Source organism: Dendrobium catenatum, unplaced genomic scaffold (genome assembly GCF_001605985.2).
Source record: "Dendrobium catenatum unplaced genomic scaffold, ASM160598v2 original_scaffold_209899, whole genome shotgun sequence".
NCBI classification, from domain to species: domain Eukaryota; kingdom Viridiplantae; phylum Streptophyta; class Magnoliopsida; order Asparagales; family Orchidaceae; genus Dendrobium; species Dendrobium catenatum.
In genome coordinates this window covers 1,243,283-1,263,469 of record NW_021528311.1, presented here as the reverse complement: position 1 = coordinate 1,263,469, position 20,187 = coordinate 1,243,283, and the positions used below count along the sequence as shown (strand labels likewise).

General features: G+C 34.5%; 2 protein-coding genes across 2 annotated transcripts; both read right to left on the bottom strand.

The window, feature by feature from the left end:
- Positions 1-216: 216 nt before the first annotated feature.
- On the bottom strand, positions 217-5,992 carry LOC110096254 (beta-xylosidase/alpha-L-arabinofuranosidase 1-like). The gene is made up of 7 exons (XM_020822108.2): positions 5,582-5,992; positions 2,905-3,186; positions 2,549-2,718; positions 2,245-2,342; positions 1,393-1,743; positions 866-1,291; positions 217-788 (listed from the first exon to the last, which is right to left on the bottom strand). The coding sequence occupies exons 1-7, from the start codon at positions 5,981-5,983 to the stop codon at positions 217-219; spliced, it is 2,301 nt and encodes a 766-aa protein (XP_020677767.2). The 5' UTR covers positions 5,984-5,992.
- Positions 5,993-12,589: 6,597 nt separating this feature from the next.
- On the bottom strand, positions 12,590-18,169 carry LOC110096253 (beta-D-xylosidase 4). The gene is made up of 7 exons (XM_020822107.2): positions 17,517-18,169; positions 15,193-15,474; positions 14,735-14,904; positions 14,454-14,551; positions 13,932-14,282; positions 13,429-13,854; positions 12,590-13,351 (listed from the first exon to the last, which is right to left on the bottom strand). Exons 1-7 carry the CDS (start codon positions 17,916-17,918, stop codon positions 12,780-12,782), a joined length of 2,301 nt encoding a protein of 766 aa, XP_020677766.1. The 5' UTR covers positions 17,919-18,169; the 3' UTR covers positions 12,590-12,779.
- Between the last annotated feature and the right edge of the window lie 2,018 nt (positions 18,170-20,187).

Here is a 20,187-nt window from a genome sequence, read left to right as displayed (position 1 = left end):
AAGAATGAGCATTCTAGAAAGCTATAGAGCTCAAGAAGCAATATGATATCAATTAATCTACAAATTTCTCTTCAATTGGATTCATATTAAAAATTGCTCAAAAAGGAATAAACTTTCTTTAAAGTTATAATTCAATCAAATAGCTTCCATGGAAATAAATTCTTGATTTCCTTTGGAAGTCCCTAATTCATAAATATATCCAATTCACCCTACCCATCAAACTCCAACGGTTAAGAAATGTTTCAAATCTCCAACGTGGAGCACATGAGATCCCAAGGCCACTTTCTTGTTCCCCATTTCATCCACCAAGCTCATATCCTTGCAAAAATCCACCCTGAACCGCACATTCCTTACAGCCTTTGGCTCCAGCTTCACCTTCTCAAACCCCAGTAAATGCTTCTTTGGAGCATTATGAATCTCCGGTGGCGTGTAGAAGAGAAAGACTGTATGGCCTCCGGCCATGGCGCCACCATTCTTCACTCGCAAGTGCACATCAAATGCTAGATTCTGGCACAAACTATCTGTGACAGCAAGGGAATTGCAAGTTTTCTCGTAGCATTCATGCCCTTCTTCAAGAGGAACAGCGACAAGCTTGGGAGTATTTTTTAGCTTGTAATCAAAGTTAGTGTAGCTCAAGCCATCTCCAAATGAATATACCACATCGCCGGAGTAGAACCGGTAAGTCCTACCTGGGTAGCCACTTGACGAATCAGGCCTCATTCGCATATCCGTCATAGGTATCTTATCAGAAAAAGATTGAGGATACCAAGTAACTGGCAATCTCCCACCTGATAGCAAAACAATCAATTTTTGAGTTCAAAACTAGCTCAACTTAAGAACAAGGTAGTAATAATAGTAAACTCACTTGGATTAAACTTTCCAAACAAAACATCAGCAATTGCACCACCACCAGCTTCACCAGGATACCCAACCCAAAGAATGCCAGAGATTTTATCATCATTCTTTGCAAATAAAATGTCAAATGGGCCTCCTGACATGATCACAAGGATCACCAAGCCTTTGGCAACTTTGGTGACCTCTTGAACCAGGACTGTCTGGTTCCCTGGGAGGTTGAGGTCAGCTCTGTCCAAGCCCTCACGCTCAATGGATTGGTCTGCACCAACAATGAGGATGGTGACGTCGGCCTGTGCCGCCGCCTGCTTGGCTGGGTTTAGCTGGAATCCATTAGTTGAGCATTTGATATCCAAACAACCTGGCACGGCAAATACCTTCGAGTTTGAGGCTGCTTGAATTAAACCCTGAAGTGGTGTTATGTACTTGCATGGTGTTCCTATAATACAGAAAAATATCATATTTTTAGATTAATTCACAATTATAACCATAAGTCTCAGAATGACAAATTATTGCCAATCTTCTCCATATAAGGAATACCTGCATAGTTACCAATCATGGTATTTGTTACATTCATATTGGGGCCAATAACTGCAAGAGATCCTAATGTGGAGGGATTGAGAGGAAGGGCATCATTGGAGTTCTTGAGTAAGACAATCCCCTGCCTTGCCGCTTCTCGGGCTAACTCTTGGTTATCTTCAGTGCAAACATCGCTCGGACCCAGACCACCGTAAGGGAGTTTGCTTGGATTGCCATCGAAGAACCCGAGTCTTATCTGGGTCGCAAAGTTGTTGGTGATGGCCCGATCGACATCAGCCTCGGTTAACTTGCCAGCTTGGATTGCAGCCTCGCTATACTTGGTCAGATATTGTCCACAGTCCAAATCAAGGCCTGTTGCAGATTTATTACAATCATTCATGCTAAGCTTATAAATGCATTATAACAAATAACATGTCATGTATTTGTTAGATGACTATTGGCTAAGTAGATTCTACTTACTATTTGTTTATTTCAAGCATACTCAATATATTTTAACTCAAGAAAATAGGGAAATATAACTTTCAATTTGCTATTATGTATTCATCTTACACATTTAGTGTAACACTCCAAACTCTTAAGTATCGAGATATTGTCCGCTTTGGCCTAATAGCCTTTATCTTGTTGGTGTAACTTTCCAGTAGGTCATCCATCCTAGAATTGCTCTAGGATGAAAGCACACTTAATTGTGGAGTTTCTTATATAAATTTTATCCATTACACCAAAAGGTGCCTTGATGTTTAAGAGTTAGCTTTCTTTTACTTAAGGGGTTTCACATTTAGCAATTAGAGGGATTAAAAATCATGTGGGATTTACAAACTGTGTCAGTGTATATGAAGTAGTTCTACCACTTACCAGATTTGATAGTAATAGCCGCTGCATCCTCAGGAGTCTTAACATAATGTTGGTTATTGTAGAGCACTTGAACTGAATCACAATCAGAAACTATATATCTACAACAAGAAATTTTTTGTTTAGAAACCAAATAATCATAAATAAAATTCAAATATTCTAAAAGTAGTATTTTGTATTTTTTGAGTAGTTTACGAAGAATTAATGTAAAGTTATACATCAAGGAATTTCAATTCCAGAATTCAAATCTTTTTAAGTATTCAAAAGGCTAGAGAAAAAGAAGGAGAAAATGAGGAGAAAGAGAGACCCATTAAGCTTCCAATCTCCTCTAATGGTTCCAGCAAGAAGATCAGAATCAGCACAAGTGGGCTTTCCATTAACTTGATTGAAAGAGCACATTACACTTGCCACATTCCCATCAATCACACAGCTCTTAAATGGTGGATTGAAGGTATCAATCAGATCCTGCTTTGTGACCTAAAACCCAAAAAAAAGGACAAAAAAATCTTAATTGTTGAAGCAAGATCAAATAATTCTATAAAACTCCGTAGCGATATAGAGAAGAATATTTCATTAATTCCAAAAGTATACATAAAATTAAATAAAAAAGGCTCTCTATCAAATTTAATGACTAGACTTTCATTCTTTGCTTGTTATACTTACAATTGCATTAAAGGTCAAGCGGTTAATCCCCTTCCAATTATCAAGATCATATGCAGTATAGTGCTTGCAACAGGCACCAACCTTGAGCTTATCAGGTTCATCAGATTCCTGCAAGCCTTTAACATAGGAAGAAGCATACTTGCTTGTCAACAATGGATCCTCACCTGAGGTTTCTTGCCCTCTCCCCCACCGGGGATCTCGAAATATATTTACATTTGGACTCCAAAAAGTTAGCCCAGTATGTCCCACATTGTACATTGCTCGAGCCTCTGTCGAAACCACCTAAGATTAATTAAAAAAAGATTAAGTGAAATTAGTATAACAACAAATTCAATTTACAGTTTACATTATAAACAGCTCTTTCTATTACTTAGCAGATTGCTATGGTCTTGATGTTGATTCGGTATTAATTTCAAATCAAATCAGTTTTTTTAGTTCGGAAAGCTATGATATTAAACTAATGTATTAAATTGAGTATTTTTTTTTTCATATGTTGCTGATTTGATTAGGATTTGTTAGGAGTTATATTAGGAAGCTATTTCCTAATTTATTTTGTCTCAAATCTATAAATAGAGTCTGAGGGGATGTTGTTGAGATAGAGAGAGAGCTTGAGAGTCTTGTAATTCCTATTTGTTTCTCCAATTTAGTGAAATCATCCCCTCCCCGTGGACGTAAGCATCTCCAACGAATCATATAAATCGCTTTGTCTGTTACTTAGAGAACCATCTGCCTTCTGCAGCTATTGGGAAGAAGACACCAAAGGAGATATGGTCAGGACATCCTGCTAGAGATTATCAGCATTTAAGAGCATTGGGTGTCCAACTTATTATCATGCTTAGAATGATAAATTGGAACCAAGGGCGAGGAAGGCAATATTTATTAGCTTCAGACGTGGATTCAAGGGCTTCAAACTCTATAATTCAATAGATAAGAAATTTTTCATCAGCAAGGATGTTACTTTTTTATGAGACGACCATGTTGAAGCCTCGAGACTTAAAGAAAGTGGAGAGTTCCACTGGGACCACAAATACACTGCATAAATTAGAGTTTGATACAATTCTATTTGCTCCACAAAAGCCGATAAGCTCTACCCAGGCACCTGATTCAGCTACAGATCAGGAGGTAGAAGATGATGCTGAGGATGAGATTCTAGTTCAGGAATCTATTATGAGGAATAAGAAAAGGTTTTAGAATGTCCTAAAGTCATCTTGGTAAAGGGATCACATTGCATTTGCATTTTTACAATAGAGGCTGAAATTCCAAATCACTACAAGTAGTGGACATTCCTAAAGGTGATCTTTGGAAGAAGGCTATAGATAAAGAAATGAAATCTCTTAGGAAGAAAAGCCATTGGGTGCAAATGAGTATATGCAAAGAAGGAATGATCTCATGGAGCTGATGTGTGGTACAATGCTAGGTTGGTGGCAAAAGGGTTTGTACAACTAGAAGGGATTGATTATGATGAGGTGTTCTCCGTAATGTTCAAGCATCCCTCGATTTGTGTCTCCTAGCACTTGTTGCTCACTATGATCTGATTCTGGAGCATCTTGATGTGAAGACTGCATTCTTACACGAAGAAATGCAGGAGAAAATCTATAAACTTGATTTGCATATTAGACAAGCCTTTATATGGGTTAAAGCAGTCACCACAATAAGCTTGATTAGTTCATGATGAGAGAGGAGTACACAATGAGACAGTATAATCATTGTGCATATTTCAAGAAATTGGCCAACGGTGAGTTCATCTACTTGCTTCTATATGTTGATGATATGTTGATTGCATCTGTCAGCAAGACTAAGATTGATAGGATGAAGAAACAACCATCAAAACATTTTGAGATGGAGTTGGGTAAAACTCTCAAAATCCTTGGCATGAAGATTATGAGGGACAAGGCAGTTGGAAAGGTTTGGCTTTCACAAGAAGTTATGTTTGGGAGGTGCTGAAAAAGTTTGGGATTAATGACTTGAGCAAGGCGGTGAGTCTACCCATTGCATCTCACATTTAAAACGGAATATTCTTTTTTGTGTTAAGAAATAGACTTTGGCAAGAGATGAATTACTACATGTTAAAATATTATTGCATTTTGGAGTGAAAAATGAGTTTTTCGGTTGGAGATGATCTTAAGCAACACCTCACGCCAAAGCATCATTATTACATAGAGGAAAACAAAGGGATAATCCAAAAATCTTATAAACAAAAATTAATAATAAATTTTCACTAATTTCCTCCTTAACCAAACAAAATGACGAAAACTAAGTTTTATTCTATTTCTTATCAATTTCATTTCACTCATTTGTCATTTACTCCCTACTCATTCTATCAAACCAAACAGGGCCTAATTGATTTCTGTGCTCGGTACTAGGAATGCAAGAGGAATAGAGAGAGAGAGATCTGATGCAATCAATGAAACACCAAACACACCCACCAAAATCTGTTTTATTTTTTTTTTTACTTTAAAGTTCATCAACTCAAAAACAGGTTGTAGCTAGGGGAGTAAGTGAGCCGAGCCGGCTCGCGAGCCGGCTCGAGCTCGACTCGTTTATGGGCTCGCGAGCTGAGCTCGAGCTCGAGTTCGAGCTCGCTTTCTATCTAACGAGCCGAGCTCGATAAGGGCCAAAATTCGACTCGACTCGACTCGTTTACACCCCTATTGTAGCAAAAAGAGCAAGCTCTCACCTTGCCAATGGCTTTGAACAAAGTTGTGTTAAAGGACGCAGCAGTCAAAATCACTTGAGGAAAACTCGTCGCGCCAGGCACTAAGGGCGAGAAATGTGTGGCGTGACCAACACTAGAAACACCATGAAGCGCCTCCCCCCACCATCTATAGCTTGGGATCCCCAACCTCGGCACAGCACCAGCATTATCTCCCAAAAATCCAACCTTTTCCTGCAATGTGAGCCTCCCAACTAAATCCTTCACTCTGGAATAAACATCCAGACTTCGATTGCAAAAAGCAAAATTTGCTAGGCTGGGATTCCCATCAACGTCGCAAGCAAAGACGGGGTTTTGAGCCGAAACAGTGCGGATAGAGAGAAGACAGAAGAGGAAGAAGAGGGAACGAAGATCGTATCTTGACATTGTTTCATTAGAAAGAATGGCTTGAAATGGGCGCTGTGAGCTCGCCAGACCTTTTCCTTATTACTTAGTAGCTCTGTTGCGCTTAAATAGTGGGCGACATGGCAGTTGTTTTCTTGCCACCCGTGAAGCATACGTAATAGATTTTTTTAGATTTTTAACGTCGTTGGGAAGAGTTAACAAGCTGTGTGGGATTGGATTGGATTGGCTTAAAGGCGTAGAGAGATAGAGAGAGAGTGGGATAAGATTGGATGGGATTGGTTTTGGCCATTGAGGAGAGAGATGGAGGATCAAAATGTATTCGATAGATTTGGACAGTTTGGATGATAAAATTATGAAGCCAATTAGTTTTGGTAATCCATAAAAGTAAGACCGATCAAACAGAATGCACAATCATCCCTATCCAAACAATAATGGGGGATTTACATGCATACCACTTTTTTTTGTATATTACATATTTAACACCCAATACTTAAATATTACACTACTACCACCCAAAAACTATTTTGACAACAAAAATACCACTCCGTCAATAGAATCCCTCACTCCGTCTCTCTCATTCGGCAATACCTAACCACCCAAGGACGGAACGTCCTCATTGCTTGCACTGAAGCCTTCCAGCACATTTCTCGTGGAACCCTCTGTTGTCCTTTTGTTCTGGTGAAAACTGTAGTTTCTTTTGCATCTTCTTTAACTGAATTGAAGCCGGAAGGATTCACAGATGGAGATAATGGAAATATATGCCACTTGAATAAACCTATATATGGTTTGAAACAATTCTCCCAGTCACTAGTATAATCAATTTGATAAGTTTATACAAAGCAAGGTTTTAAAAATGCATCCAAGACATCTGCGTCTACCTCGGGCAAGTAGCAGATTAAAGACATGCAACTAATTCCAGCTCATTTGCATATGTAAGGCAGCTCTCATACCCATCCCTTAGAATAATGTTAGTTATATTTCCCAATCCATTGACTCTTCAATTGAAAACGAACAAAACATAAGTTTTCTGATCTTGAAGCCACACTATCTTCTACAAAAACATAAGTATTTCTTATGTTCGCAAACCATAAGTTTAACTTGGGAAGAAAAAGGAGGATAGCTAATGCAGAAACGCATAGAGAAGAATAACTAGGGAAGAAAAAGGAGCAGAGCTCATCCGAGAAATGCAGAAACTGAGTGCACTTGGAAAGTGTCGCTTCAGACATACTTGCCGGAAAAAACCTATTCTCGCGCGGAAAGCTCATGCTGGAAGAATGAAAGAGACAGAGTGAGCGATGTTGTTGACGGGGTGGTATTCTTGTTGTAAAAATAGTGTTTGGGTGGTAGTAGTGTAATATTTAAGTATTAGGTGTTAAATATGTAATATACAAGAAATAAAGTGGTATGCATGTAAATCCCCCAACAATAATTTCATTCCCATTGTTTTGGTTTGATTTTGGATAAAGGGGAGTTGATTGCTGTGGTTTATTTATATTGCATAATTGAGATGAAAGGTTTATGGAGGTAGCATACTCTGTTTATTGTTTCTAAATGTTTGCTATTTTTACTTTGTTTAACTATGTTTTCTTTATAAATATTAAGAGCCAAAGGTCAACAAATTTAAAAGTATACATATGTATGAAAGATTGAAAGGTATAGATAAAGGACTATCAAAATAAGTTACACACAAGAAATTAAAATTATAGTATCTTCCTTTTGGATGTTTGGGATTTTATTAGGATTTATTTCTTTATATCATATAAATTTCTAATTGATTCTCATCTTTTTCTATTTTGTGTGAAACTCTAATCATCTATTTTGATAACTTGACTTGGTTGGACTATTTTCCTTTTTCGTCTACAAAATTCTCTATCCATTTTGTTATGATCATTATTTTCTTGTCGTCTTAACTCTCGCTGTGTCTTATCATCTTACATCTTGTAGAAGTCAAAATTCCATATTTAAATTTTTTTTTTACTCATTCACCTAACTATATCTTAATTTTTTAGCTTATATGGTCTCTTCTTTGTAGTTATGACTCTATTTCTTCAATTTATTATAAGCTCAAGTTTTTAAAATACAAGCTCAATGAGCATGATTGATCATCTATTAAGCACTTCTCTAACTCTATTAAAGCTCTTACATACGATTAAGCTAAGCTACATCACCTCCTTAATTTCAATCTTGATGACCATGATAACTCTATCAAGTGGCGAAAGACACTAATAATAGGCTTTGAAGCTCAAGAGGCTTCACGCTTCTTGGTTTGTTAAGAGGCCTAAAGCAAAGTGGTTAACTAATTGAGAGGATGACCTCCACTATCTCTTTGTTAGACCTAAATGCCATAAAAAAAAAATCTAATTACACTAAAGAGCTATCTTTTTATTTATTTATTTATTTATTTTCACTAAAGAGCTATATATTCTTAATAAATGACATTTCTCTTGTGTGGATATTTTTATGGTCATAGTTGGTTATTTTTTAGTAATTGTTCTCTCCCACCACATGATATTGCTCCTAAATTGAATTCATAAATGTTTGTAGCTCTATTTCTCCTAACTTATTTGTCTAATCTTGCTTCTCATGTTCCTAATAAGAAATCCAAGAGGGTGGTCTTCTTAGATTCTAAAATTTTAGCATCTAGGTTTGATTGTTCTTTATTTAATTAATATTTTTTCTCGTCGGATATAATAGGTGATATCATTTGCATTGCAATTAAATAATTTCTTTTGTGCAATAAGTTACCTAAACAAGCAAAGGTCATTGTCATTATGATCATTCATGTGGCTTCTCAATATCATAAAATCTATAATTTTAGGCCTATTTCTCTTTTTAATTATTCTTATAAGATCATTGTCAATGTGCTAACTAAGAAATTGAAGAATGTGATGCCTTTTGTCACTCATCAAGCTCAATATAGACTTACTCAAAAATATAATCACTTTGGATAATATCATTATGACTAATGAAATTAATTCTGAATGATTTTAACTATGGGAATCCACCTAATTTATTTTGTGCCAAGCTCGATACTCGAAGAACTTCTTATGTTTTTAATAGGGAGCATTACATTAGAAGGCTAAATCTTAAGGGTTTTTTCCTTCTCTCGTTGTTTGTTGGATTGAGACATACATTTATGATGTTCACTACTCCATTTATAATAATAATGTTTTAGATGAATTCTTCCCTTCTTGGTCTCATGGAAGGGTAGCTATTGTTTCTCAACTTATGCAATCACCTTTATTTCTCTTATTTCTACTCTAATGCTCTTTCTGAAAGTTAGCTATCTTAGACTTCATTTGGGACATAATTCTTACTGCTGCGTAAAGTAGTTTTTGAGTACAAAAAGTTTATAAACTAGAAATTTTTATATTAGAAAGCAGTAAGAAAGTTATCCCAAATGATGCCTTAGATGATTGCTTTCTTACTTAGCCCATCTCTCCTTTAAATTTTGTACCATATATTGGATATGGGCAACTTCTCTATCACATATAATAGCATTTACCTCTTCTTTATTAATTGCATTGTCTACTATATAAGGAATGATGAAAAATCTCGCAACTAATATTACTAGCTTTTAAAATTCTATTATCTAGATAAAGGATTCTTCACATGCTATGCTAAATAGATGGAAATAAAGTTAATATATTTTTGGATATTGTAAGTTTTTTTTTTTTTTTGGATAATTTGAAATGATGAGCTTGTTTTTGTGGTGACATATATTTTGGCTGTCTTAAGTCTCAGCAACTTCATACTTTTGATGACTTGGGCTTTGTTTGGGATGGCTTTTTTACTGCTACTTAAAGCAGCTTTCTAGAACAATAATTAAAAAACTTTGTACTAAAAATTTGTTTTAAGAAACAGTAAGAAAGTCGTCCCAAACGAAGTCTTAGTTGTTCATTATTTTAATTTACTTTTTTACTTTGTTTCTCACTTTTTATTACAATGATGATATGACCTCTCAGATCTATCTCTATTTATTGGATGATATTTTGTGGGCTTCAATGCATACAACCATGAAATCATTATACAAGGCTTTTAATATAAAAATAAAATATATATATAAAAGCTTAAACAAAAATACAATTATTGACAATATAGTAATTAATGAGCATTAACTTATAATGTACCTTAGAAGCAACTGTTAATGAGTTTTCATGGCTAAGTTAAATATTTTAATACAACAATAGCATTTAAAAATAGATAATAAAGGAATTATAAAGAGAATATTTGAAATTTGGACAAATTGAGCTTATCATTTCAGATGAATTCCTAATCTTTTGCCTATATGCATTTTTTACCTTTTTAATCATTATCTCTATTGTATTTTTTTTAGTCAATCATGATAAAAAAAAAATATTCAAAATAAGCCTCAAAATCATTAAATTGTTTAGAAATAACTCAATTATTTTCCATTTATATTTCTAGCATCTTGTGATTAAGGTTTCATTTGGAACGGCATTCTTATTGCTTCTTAAAATAATTTTTTAGTACTAAAATTAAAATTTTATACTATAAAGCTGCTTTAAGAAGCAGTAAGAAAGCTGTTCCAAATGAAGTCTAAGAAGGATTTCAAAGCGGAGTTTCTCCTAACAATATTCCACTAATGTGATTGCTTCCACTTCATCTTCTTCTTTATTCATGAGACGTTTTGCATTATAATTGACTTGAAAGCTTTTGAATTTGCACTAAGATTAGTGTAGCCCTAAGATATTATAAATAATATTAATCTCATTATAACTTCAAAGACTTTGAAGCTTATCATGAACAAAATGCATAAGAATATTACATATAGTACGATCAAAAAAAATTTTCATGACGTATCAAAGTTAGATAGTTACTATATCATATTTGGGCCGAACTATTGTGATTGTTGGTTGAGAGTCCTCTCTCCAATCATTGGATCCTGCATTTGAGCTCATCTAACCCCTAGTTGTGATTAATGCGCAAATCCCCGCCCCCTCCTGTATATATATAAAAGATGACTTTCTTACTGCTTTCAAAATCAGCATTTTAGTTAAAAAAATATTTTTAAAACAGTGAAAAAATAGTGATAAAATCATAAAAAAATATCCCAAAAGCCTTAACAAGTTTTTAATATTTTAGTTAAAAAAAATATTTTTAAAACAGTGAAAAAATAGTGATAAAATCATAAAAAAATATCCCAAAAGCCTTAACAAGTTTTTAATTTTTATGACATTATTTTATATCAATACCACACTAAAACTAAGTATATAAAAATTTGAAGAAAATTTAGAGATGAAATATTTTCTTACCATTTCTTATTAAAACTTGAAAAAATAATCATAGGCAACTAATTAATCATGACTGTTTTTTTTTTCATATAAAACCAGTCAAAATTTTATATTTGATGATGCCAAAATCAGTGAAAAGATTGTTTCATTTATGGTCAATAAAGGAGTGATTGCTACATTTAACGTAGACATGTAACGATCATGCCATCAACAAAGTACCCTTTCATATTAATTACATATTAATATTTGTGTTAAATGCTTTATACTTTTTTTGAAAAGGACGTTCTGTATGCAACTCATCTTAGTCTGTCCGTCGAAAACTTTAGCTATCAAATAAGATATTATGAATTTGAAGTTTGTATATGTAATGTGCGTGTGAATTTGACTTAGGCTTCGTTTGAGGCGGCTTTCTTACTGCTTCATAAATCAACTTTTTAGTACAACAATTTTAATTTTTATACTAAAAAGCTGCTTTATGAAGCAGTAAGAAAGTCGTCCCAAATGAAGTCTTAATTTGCCCAACTGTCCCAAAAAACTTGTCCAACCTAACGTGATGGTTTTGGCTACTCTTTTTTTCGTTGTTTTTAAAAAACTCGTACTAAAAAGTTGCTTTAGAAAACAACAATAAAAATGTCTCATATGAAACCTTAAATATTAGTAAAGCAGCATGAAATCTTTTCTTCTAAGAGGTTACATGAAATTTTATCAAGCAAATTATATATATAATTGTATCTTGTTTCATTTTTCATGAATCTAATATTTTTTAAAAGGTAAATTAGAGGCAATCTCAAATGATTGGAAGTAAAAAAAAAAAATGATAATTAAGAAAAATCATACCATTTTTTTTATGTTATTGAAATTGTTTTGTCAAGATGCTCAATTTGATTGTTAGTTTATTGAAATTAAAGTTCTGACGATTCTAAATTTAATTATAATTTTTGTAATATAAATAGCACAATAAGATTTGTCTCAAAATTTGACCTAGCATTTAATGCCAAAAAATTGTCCCTAATGGAATTCAAACATTTATATAACTATATGGAGGTCATTGATGTTTTTAAATTAATAAGGAAGATATAAGAATAATCTTGACAATTAATAGAAGTCAAAGAAATTCAGGCTTCATTTGAGATGGTTTTTGATTGCTTCTTAAAGCTACTTTTTAGTAAAAAAAAAAATTAAAATTTTTGTACTAAAAAATTGCTTTAAATAGTTAGAAAGCTGTCCCAAACGAAACCTTAACTTTATTACTATTATTATTATTTGTCAATTTTAATTCATATATAGATAATATTTTTATTTGTTTGTGATAGTTTTATTAATTTTCGAAAACATATATGATAAGAATGAGCATTTCAGAAAACTGTAGAGCTCCAAGAACCCTAAATATGATATCAATTAATCCACAAATTTCTGTTCAATTGGATTCATATTAAAAATGGCCAAATGAAGAATAAACCTTATTTAAGGTTACAATTGAATCAAACAACTTCCATGGAAATAAATTCTTGATTTCCTTTGGAAGTCCCTAATTCATAAAAAGATCCAATTCACCCAATTCCTCAAACTCCAACGGTCAAGAAATGTTTCAAATCTCCAACATGTAACACATGAGATCCCAATGCCACTTTCTTATTTCCCATTTCATCAACCAAGCTCATATCCCTGCAAAAATCCACACTGAACACCACATTCCTTGCAGCCTTTGGCTCCAGCTTCACCTTCTCAAACCCAAGCAAATGCTTCTTTGGCGAGTTATGAACATTTGGTGGCGTATAGAAGAGAAATATAGTATGGCCTCCAACCATGGCTCCACTATTCTCCACTCTCATGTGGACATCGAATGCCAGATTTTGGCATAAACTCTCCGTAACATCAATGGAGCTACAGCTCTTTTTGTAGCATTCATGCCCTTCTTCAAGAGGAACAGAGACGAGCTTGGGAGCATTTATTAGCTTGTGTTTGAAGTTAGTGTAGCTCAAGCCATCTCCAAATGAATAGACCACATCACCGGTGTAGAACCGGTAAGTCCTACCTGGGTAGCCCGTCGATGAATCGGGCCTCATTCGCATATCGGTCATCGGTACCTTGTCAGCAAAAGATTGAGGGTACCAAGTAACTGGCAGTCTCCCACCTAATAGCAAAACAATCAGTTTTACAGCTCAAAACTAGCTCAACCTATAAACAAAGTACCAATAATGGTTAACTCACTTGGATTAAACTTTCCATACAAAACATCAGCAATGGCAGCACCACCAGCTTCACCAGGGTACCCAACCCAAAGAATGCTAGAAATTTTGTCATCATTCTTTGCAAATGTTATGTCAAATGGGCCTCCTGACATGATCACAAGGATCACCAAGCCTTTGGCAGCTTTGGTGACCTCTTGAACCAGGACTGTCTGCTGCCCTGGAAGGTTCAGGTCAGTTCTGTCAAAGCCCTCGCGCTCTATGGATTGGTCTGCACCAACAATGAGGATGGTGACGTCGGCCTGTGCTGCCGCCTGCTTGGCTGGGTTTAGCTGGAATCCGTTGGCTGAGCAGCTCACATCCGAGCAACCTTGCACCGCGGTGATCTTCGAATTTGAGGCTGCTTGAATTAAACCCTGCAGTGGTGTTGTGTACTTGCAAGGTGTTCCTATGATACATAAAATTTTCATCTTTCTGGATTGATTCACAATTGAACAATCATGTTGTATGAAAAATAGTATATACCTTCATAGTTACCAATCATGGTCTTTGTGACATTAATATTGGGGCCAATAACTGCAAGAGATCCCAACTTGGATGGATTGAGGGGGAGGGCATCATTAGAGTTCTTGAGTAACACAATCCCCTGCCTCGCGGCCTCTCGAGCTAACTCTTGATTATCTTTAGTGCACACATCGCTCGGACCCAGCCCGCCGTATGGGAGCTTGCTTGGATTGCCATCAAAGAACCCAAGTCTTATCTGGGTCGCAAAGTTGTTGCCAATGGCCCGATCGACATCAGTCTCAGCCAACTTGCCAGCTTGGACTGCAGCCTGGCTATGCTGGGGCAGGAATGTTCCACAGTCCAGATCAAGGCCTGTTGTAAATTGATTACAGTCATGCATGTTAAGCTTATAATTGTATTATAGCAAAGAACATATCATGTGCTTGTTAGATGAGACAACTTCCAGTTTGCCATTAGAGGGAGCAAAAATCATGTGAGATTAGCTACTTGTGTCTTTATATGTGTAGTAGTTCTAAAACTTACCAGACTTGATGGTTATAGCTGCTGCATCCTCAGGAGTCTTAGTATAATGTTGGCTATTATAGAGCACATCAACAGAATCACAATCAGAAACTATATATCTGCAGCAAATAAATTCTGATTTAGAAACCAAACAATCAAATTTAAATTTTAATTCTTCTTAAAAACAGCATTCCATATTGTTGAGCAGTTTATAAAGGATTCATTTAAAGTTAGAATTCAAATCTTTTGAAGTTTTTAAAAGGCTAGAGAAAATGTGGGAGAAAAAGAAGAGAAAGAGAGACCCATTAAGCTTCCAATCTCCTCTAATGGTTCCAGCAAGAAGATCAGAATCAGCACAAGTGGGCTTTCCATTAACCTGATTGTAAGAGCACATTACACTTGCCACATTCCCATCAGTCACACAGCTCTTGAATGGAGGATTAAACGTATCACCCAGATCTTGCTTTGTGACCTAAAACCCAATAAAAAAGGGTAAAAAAAACCTTACTTATTGCTGCAAGATCAATTAATTCTACATAGATATTTAAAGAATAACATTTCTTTAATGCCAAACTCAAGAAAAAAACATATAACAAAGTTCTTTAAAGCTTACTTTTTCATACAAATAAGCATTTATTTTCCATATCTATCATTACCTTTTTTCCAGCAAATAATTCCAAAATAACCATAAAATTAAATAAAAGAGATCTCTCTATCAAATTGAATGACCAGATTCTCATTCTTTGCTTGCTATACTTACAATTGCATTAAAGGTGTAGCGCTGAATCCCCTTCCAATTATCAACATCATATGCAGTATAGTGCTTGCAGCAGGCTCCAACCTTGAGTTTATCAGGTTCATCAGCTTCCTGCAAGCCTTTAACATAGGAAGAACCATATTTGCTTGACAACAATGGATCCTCGCCGGGGGTTTCTTGCCCTCTCCCCCACCGAGGATCTCGAAATATATTTACATTGGGGCTCCAAAAAGTGAGCCCAGCAAGTCCCACATTATACATTGCTCGAGCCTCTGTCGAAACCACCTAAAATTAATTTATACAAGATTTAATGAAATTAGTATCAATGTCAAGCCTAAAAGATGTTTAAGTTACCATTAATACAATTAGCGAGAGATTATCCTGTGCGGACACTGGACACAGTTTACCATCCAGAGGCCAAACAGGTGCAGCCACGTCATCCAGTACCAAGCAGTACCGAGCTCAGTACCGAGCCGCGGTACCGAGTAAGGGTGACGTGGTACATTTTCATTGGGCTCTAAACGGCATTCGGTGTCCGCACACCTTATTAGCAGATTGCTATATTCATGAAAGCTAAAAATAAGCATGTGACCTTCTAAACAGATTTGAAAACAATATCAGAAGGCAGCAGTTCAATTACTCTACAGAGACATTGACATCTCAACTAAGAAGTAATGATTTCACATAAAGAAAATAGAAGATGAGTGGGCTTTCAGTCAAACCATGCAATACTGTTTCTCTTCATATGGAAATATTTCTATTTGAAGAAAAAAAAATGAACAGTCGATAAACAGAACCAAACTACCATAAAGAACGATCCAACCAATATTTAAAGAAGCTAAACACGCAAAGTAGATAGATCTCCCTCCACTGACAAAGAAATCTGAACAAATTTAAGGTAAGGAACCACATCTTATGCAACACTTCAGGCTAAAGCAACATTATTGCAGAGAAAAACCAGAGAGATAATTCAAAAATCTTATAAACAACCAAATAATAATAATAATAATAATGTTATGAAGAATAATTCATAGAACAAAATTAAAAGATAACAGAGCTTCATTATTATCATCATTAGTTTTATCCCAACTGTTTGGGACTAATTGGAATAAGCTTCAGTAATCTTTTATTTTTGATTCATTCAATGCAAATTTAATCGAGCATCGACCTTCTTTTCACTGAGGGTGTTTTAAGGTTTTCAAAATATTTAAAAGTGGGAGAATAACCTTTATGTTGTATTTAAGACAATTAGGGCTATAGAAACTTAGAATTAGGCTTCGTTTGGGACATCTTTTTTATTATTTCTTAAAGCAGCTTCTTAGTGCAAAAATTAAAATTATTATACTAAGAAGCTGCTTTAAGAAGTAGAAAGAAAATCGTCCCAAACAAAGGACAGCTTTTGACAACTACTATTTTGTTATTTTACTAGGAAGTTGTTTTAAAAAAGAAGTAAGAAATCTGTCTCAAATGAATCCTTAAACCATAGGGAAATCTATAACTACATAATAACAAGTAACTTTTATGTCTTAAATTTTTCTCTTGCCTCCTGGTTGATTTAGTTCTCACCTAATTCCAAGATTTTTTGCAAGTAATTTAGCAAAATTAACATATAAAATTCAGCAAGACTTCAATACCATTAGAAGAAGGGATCAAAAGGCTAAGAATAGTTTGTATAAGGAACGGCAGATCTTCATCCATTGTGTGTTGAGATTTGTGCACATTTAAATATATTACAAATTCCCATTATTTAGGATTTATTAACACAAATCTTGAAGCATAAATGAATATAAATGGGTAATTTCTTCTTATACAAATTTCTATAAGGATTTCAAAAAGGTGCGATTGGTTTGAAAATTTTTTGAAAGGAATGGAAATATTTATTACTTCATAATTTCATGGTGGATATTTGATTTCGATATCATTAATAGATAATTATATTTATTTAAGAAATGAAAAAAAATCCACTTTCTCTGTCCCTTTCTCACAATAACTAAAAACTCAATTAATTTACCATCAACCAAACAATCCAAAAAAAAAATTCACATCATTTTTCCTTAACAAAATGAGAACTAATTTCTATTATGTTTCTAACCATTTTTCATTTTCTTTCTCCCCATTCTATCAAACCAAACAGGGCCTAATAGATTTCTGTCCTCAGTACTAGGAATGCAAGAAGAACAGAGAGAGAGAGAGAGAGAGAGAGAGGGAGAGAGAGAGTTCTCTGAAACTATCAATCAAACAACAAACACACCTACCAAAATTGGGTTTTTGCTTTTCCTAAAAGCTCTTCAACTCAAAAACAGGCTGTAAAAAGAGCAAGATCTCACCTTTCCAATGGCTGTGAACAAAGTAGTGTTAAAGGAAGCAGCAGTCAAAATCACTTGAGGAAAACTCGTTGCTCCAGGTACCAAGCTCGAGAAATGGGTTCCTGGACCAACATAAGAAACACCATGAAGCGCTTCCGACCACCATTCATAGCTTGGGATCCCCAACCTCGTCACAGCAACAGCCTTATTACCCAAAAATCCAACCTTTTCCTGCAATGTAAGCCTCCCAACTAAATCCTTCACTCTGGAATCGATATCCAGACTCCGATTACAAAAGGCAAAATTTGCTAGGCTGGGATTCCCATCGACGTCGCAAGCAAAGACGGGGTTTTGAGCTAAAACTGTGCGGAAAGAGAGAAGCAAGAAGAGGAAGAAGAGGGGATAAATATCGGATCTTGACATTGTTTCAGTCGAAGCAATAGCTTGAGATGGTTGTTTTGAGCTCGGCGGCCCTGCTCCTTTTTACTTGTGGAGCTCGTGGAAAGTGAGGAAGGCATATTGAGCTTAAATAGTGGGCGACATGGAAGTTGTTTTCTTGCAACCCGTGAAGGATACGGAATTGATTTTTTTAGATTTTGAACGTCGTTGGGAAGAGTTAACGAGCTGTATGGGATGCCAGCGGTGGGATGGGTTGAGAGGAGAAATTATTCAGGGCGACCTAATTTTGTGTTAGGACTTCAATAAAATCATGATATTTAGATTATACACAAGGATAATCATTTCTATTTTACATTTAATTATTTTTTTTGCCAACCCGGCCTAAAAATTTCCTGTTCAAATATTAAGGTTTAGGATTTGCGCTCTTTTTTAAATGAAATACCGTGAAAGTTCCAAATTTTTTAGGGTTTTAGTTCAATAAACTTTTCATAACAGCTGAGAAAGAAGAAACGATAAAAAACCAATGAATATGAAGATTAGCTCCGAGGAGGACAAGCCAATGAAGATAAAAGGGAATAATAGTTTTTTATGTACACTTATGGAATATGTTGGGTTCTTAGGGGCAGCGCCCCCTGGTGAATTCGACCTAATCTGTTAATTTTGAAGTAGGCTTTTTTTTAAGTTTAATATTTGAAAATGAAGAGTAATTTTGAAGTTCCGCTTGTTTTTAAAGTTTCTAAGTCGTTTTTTATCCATGATTTGCAGTAGTAAAAGCGCAGTGTTTATATGCCCTAATGGAAGAACGCATGCTTCTGTAAATCAACTATGTAAAATTTTCAGTGATATTTTTGTTCATTTTAAAGTTTTCTTAACTTTTTAACATATATGTATTACATAAATTATGTGAGAAATCCATTTTTTTTACTATGTATTGATGTGTACTGTTGTGTATTACTGTGTATTGTTACGTATTGTTGATGTGTATCGCTATGTACCATTGCTGTGTAAAATGCACTAGGTATTGATGTGTATTCATGCTTATATGAACCAAACATAAGCTTTGAATCCAACTAAATTCATTTATAACAAATACTAAGCTTCATAAATAGGTGACTCTCAAATTAGTTGAGTTGCCTTTAAGTTGTTCCATGATTATTAGGACCTGATTAATCTTAAATGGATTAATATCGTCACAATTATTGAAGTAGCAGCACTTTCTTGTCTTAGAATTCAAGGAAAATGAGGCTTTATTAATAGTCTTAACTCTTAATCTAATATCATATCCAGGTTATAAACATTTAATTATAAAGCTCATAAATCAACTCGGACAAAAACCATGGGATAGCTTCCTAGCAGCTTCATTTTTCAAACCTCAACCATTTTTTTTTTTTTTTTTTTTTTTTTCATTTACAGTGGTAAATAGCGATACATAGTGACGGTACACAGTGGTACACAACATCAAAATAAACAAAACACCACATATATGAAAGCGAAAAATGAGCTATACTAAATAACTAAGTATTTCTTAATCAGATTGTTAATATAGAATGTTGTAAACCTGCACCATAAATGGGTTCTAATTCTAGTCAATGTTAAATAATTGCTTCCAACACATGATTGTTTCTTACATCTAAATCACATTGGACTTTATTTAAGAAAGCAATATTATATTATCCAAACTATAAAGCAGTACATAGCAGAGGTACACAGTAGAGATACACAACAACTGTACACAATAACGATAAATAGAGGATTGCATGAAACATCACAAAAAACACATAAACATAATGGTACATCAGCTTATTTAAAGTTTAATTAAAATGTCCACTGACGTAAGCCAAAATTTTAACATCACAACCGATATAATAAGTACACAATGGACTTTATTTAAGCATGCGATATTATATTATTGAATTGAATCAAACAAAAAGAAAAAAACTATACAGTTTTCATCTTCATCAGCTGTTTATTTAAGAATGTAGTATTATATTATCGAAATGAATCAAATATAAAGATAAAAATAAAGCATGATATGCAGAATACAAAAAAAACTTCAAAATTGCATGTTCCCTAAATGTATAAAAAAAAAAAAAAAAACTATCCTATCTCATTTCTGTTCGGACACAGAGTTACATCCGGAGTCTACATAGAATAATTTCTTGGTTCAAAGAGGAAGAGAGAGTGGGTGGTAGAGCTTAGAGTTGTTGTGAGTTAGAAAAATTTTTATAATAAAAAAATAATTTTTACTTCTTAAGTTTTGTATCATAAACTAGCACATATATTAATAAAAAAA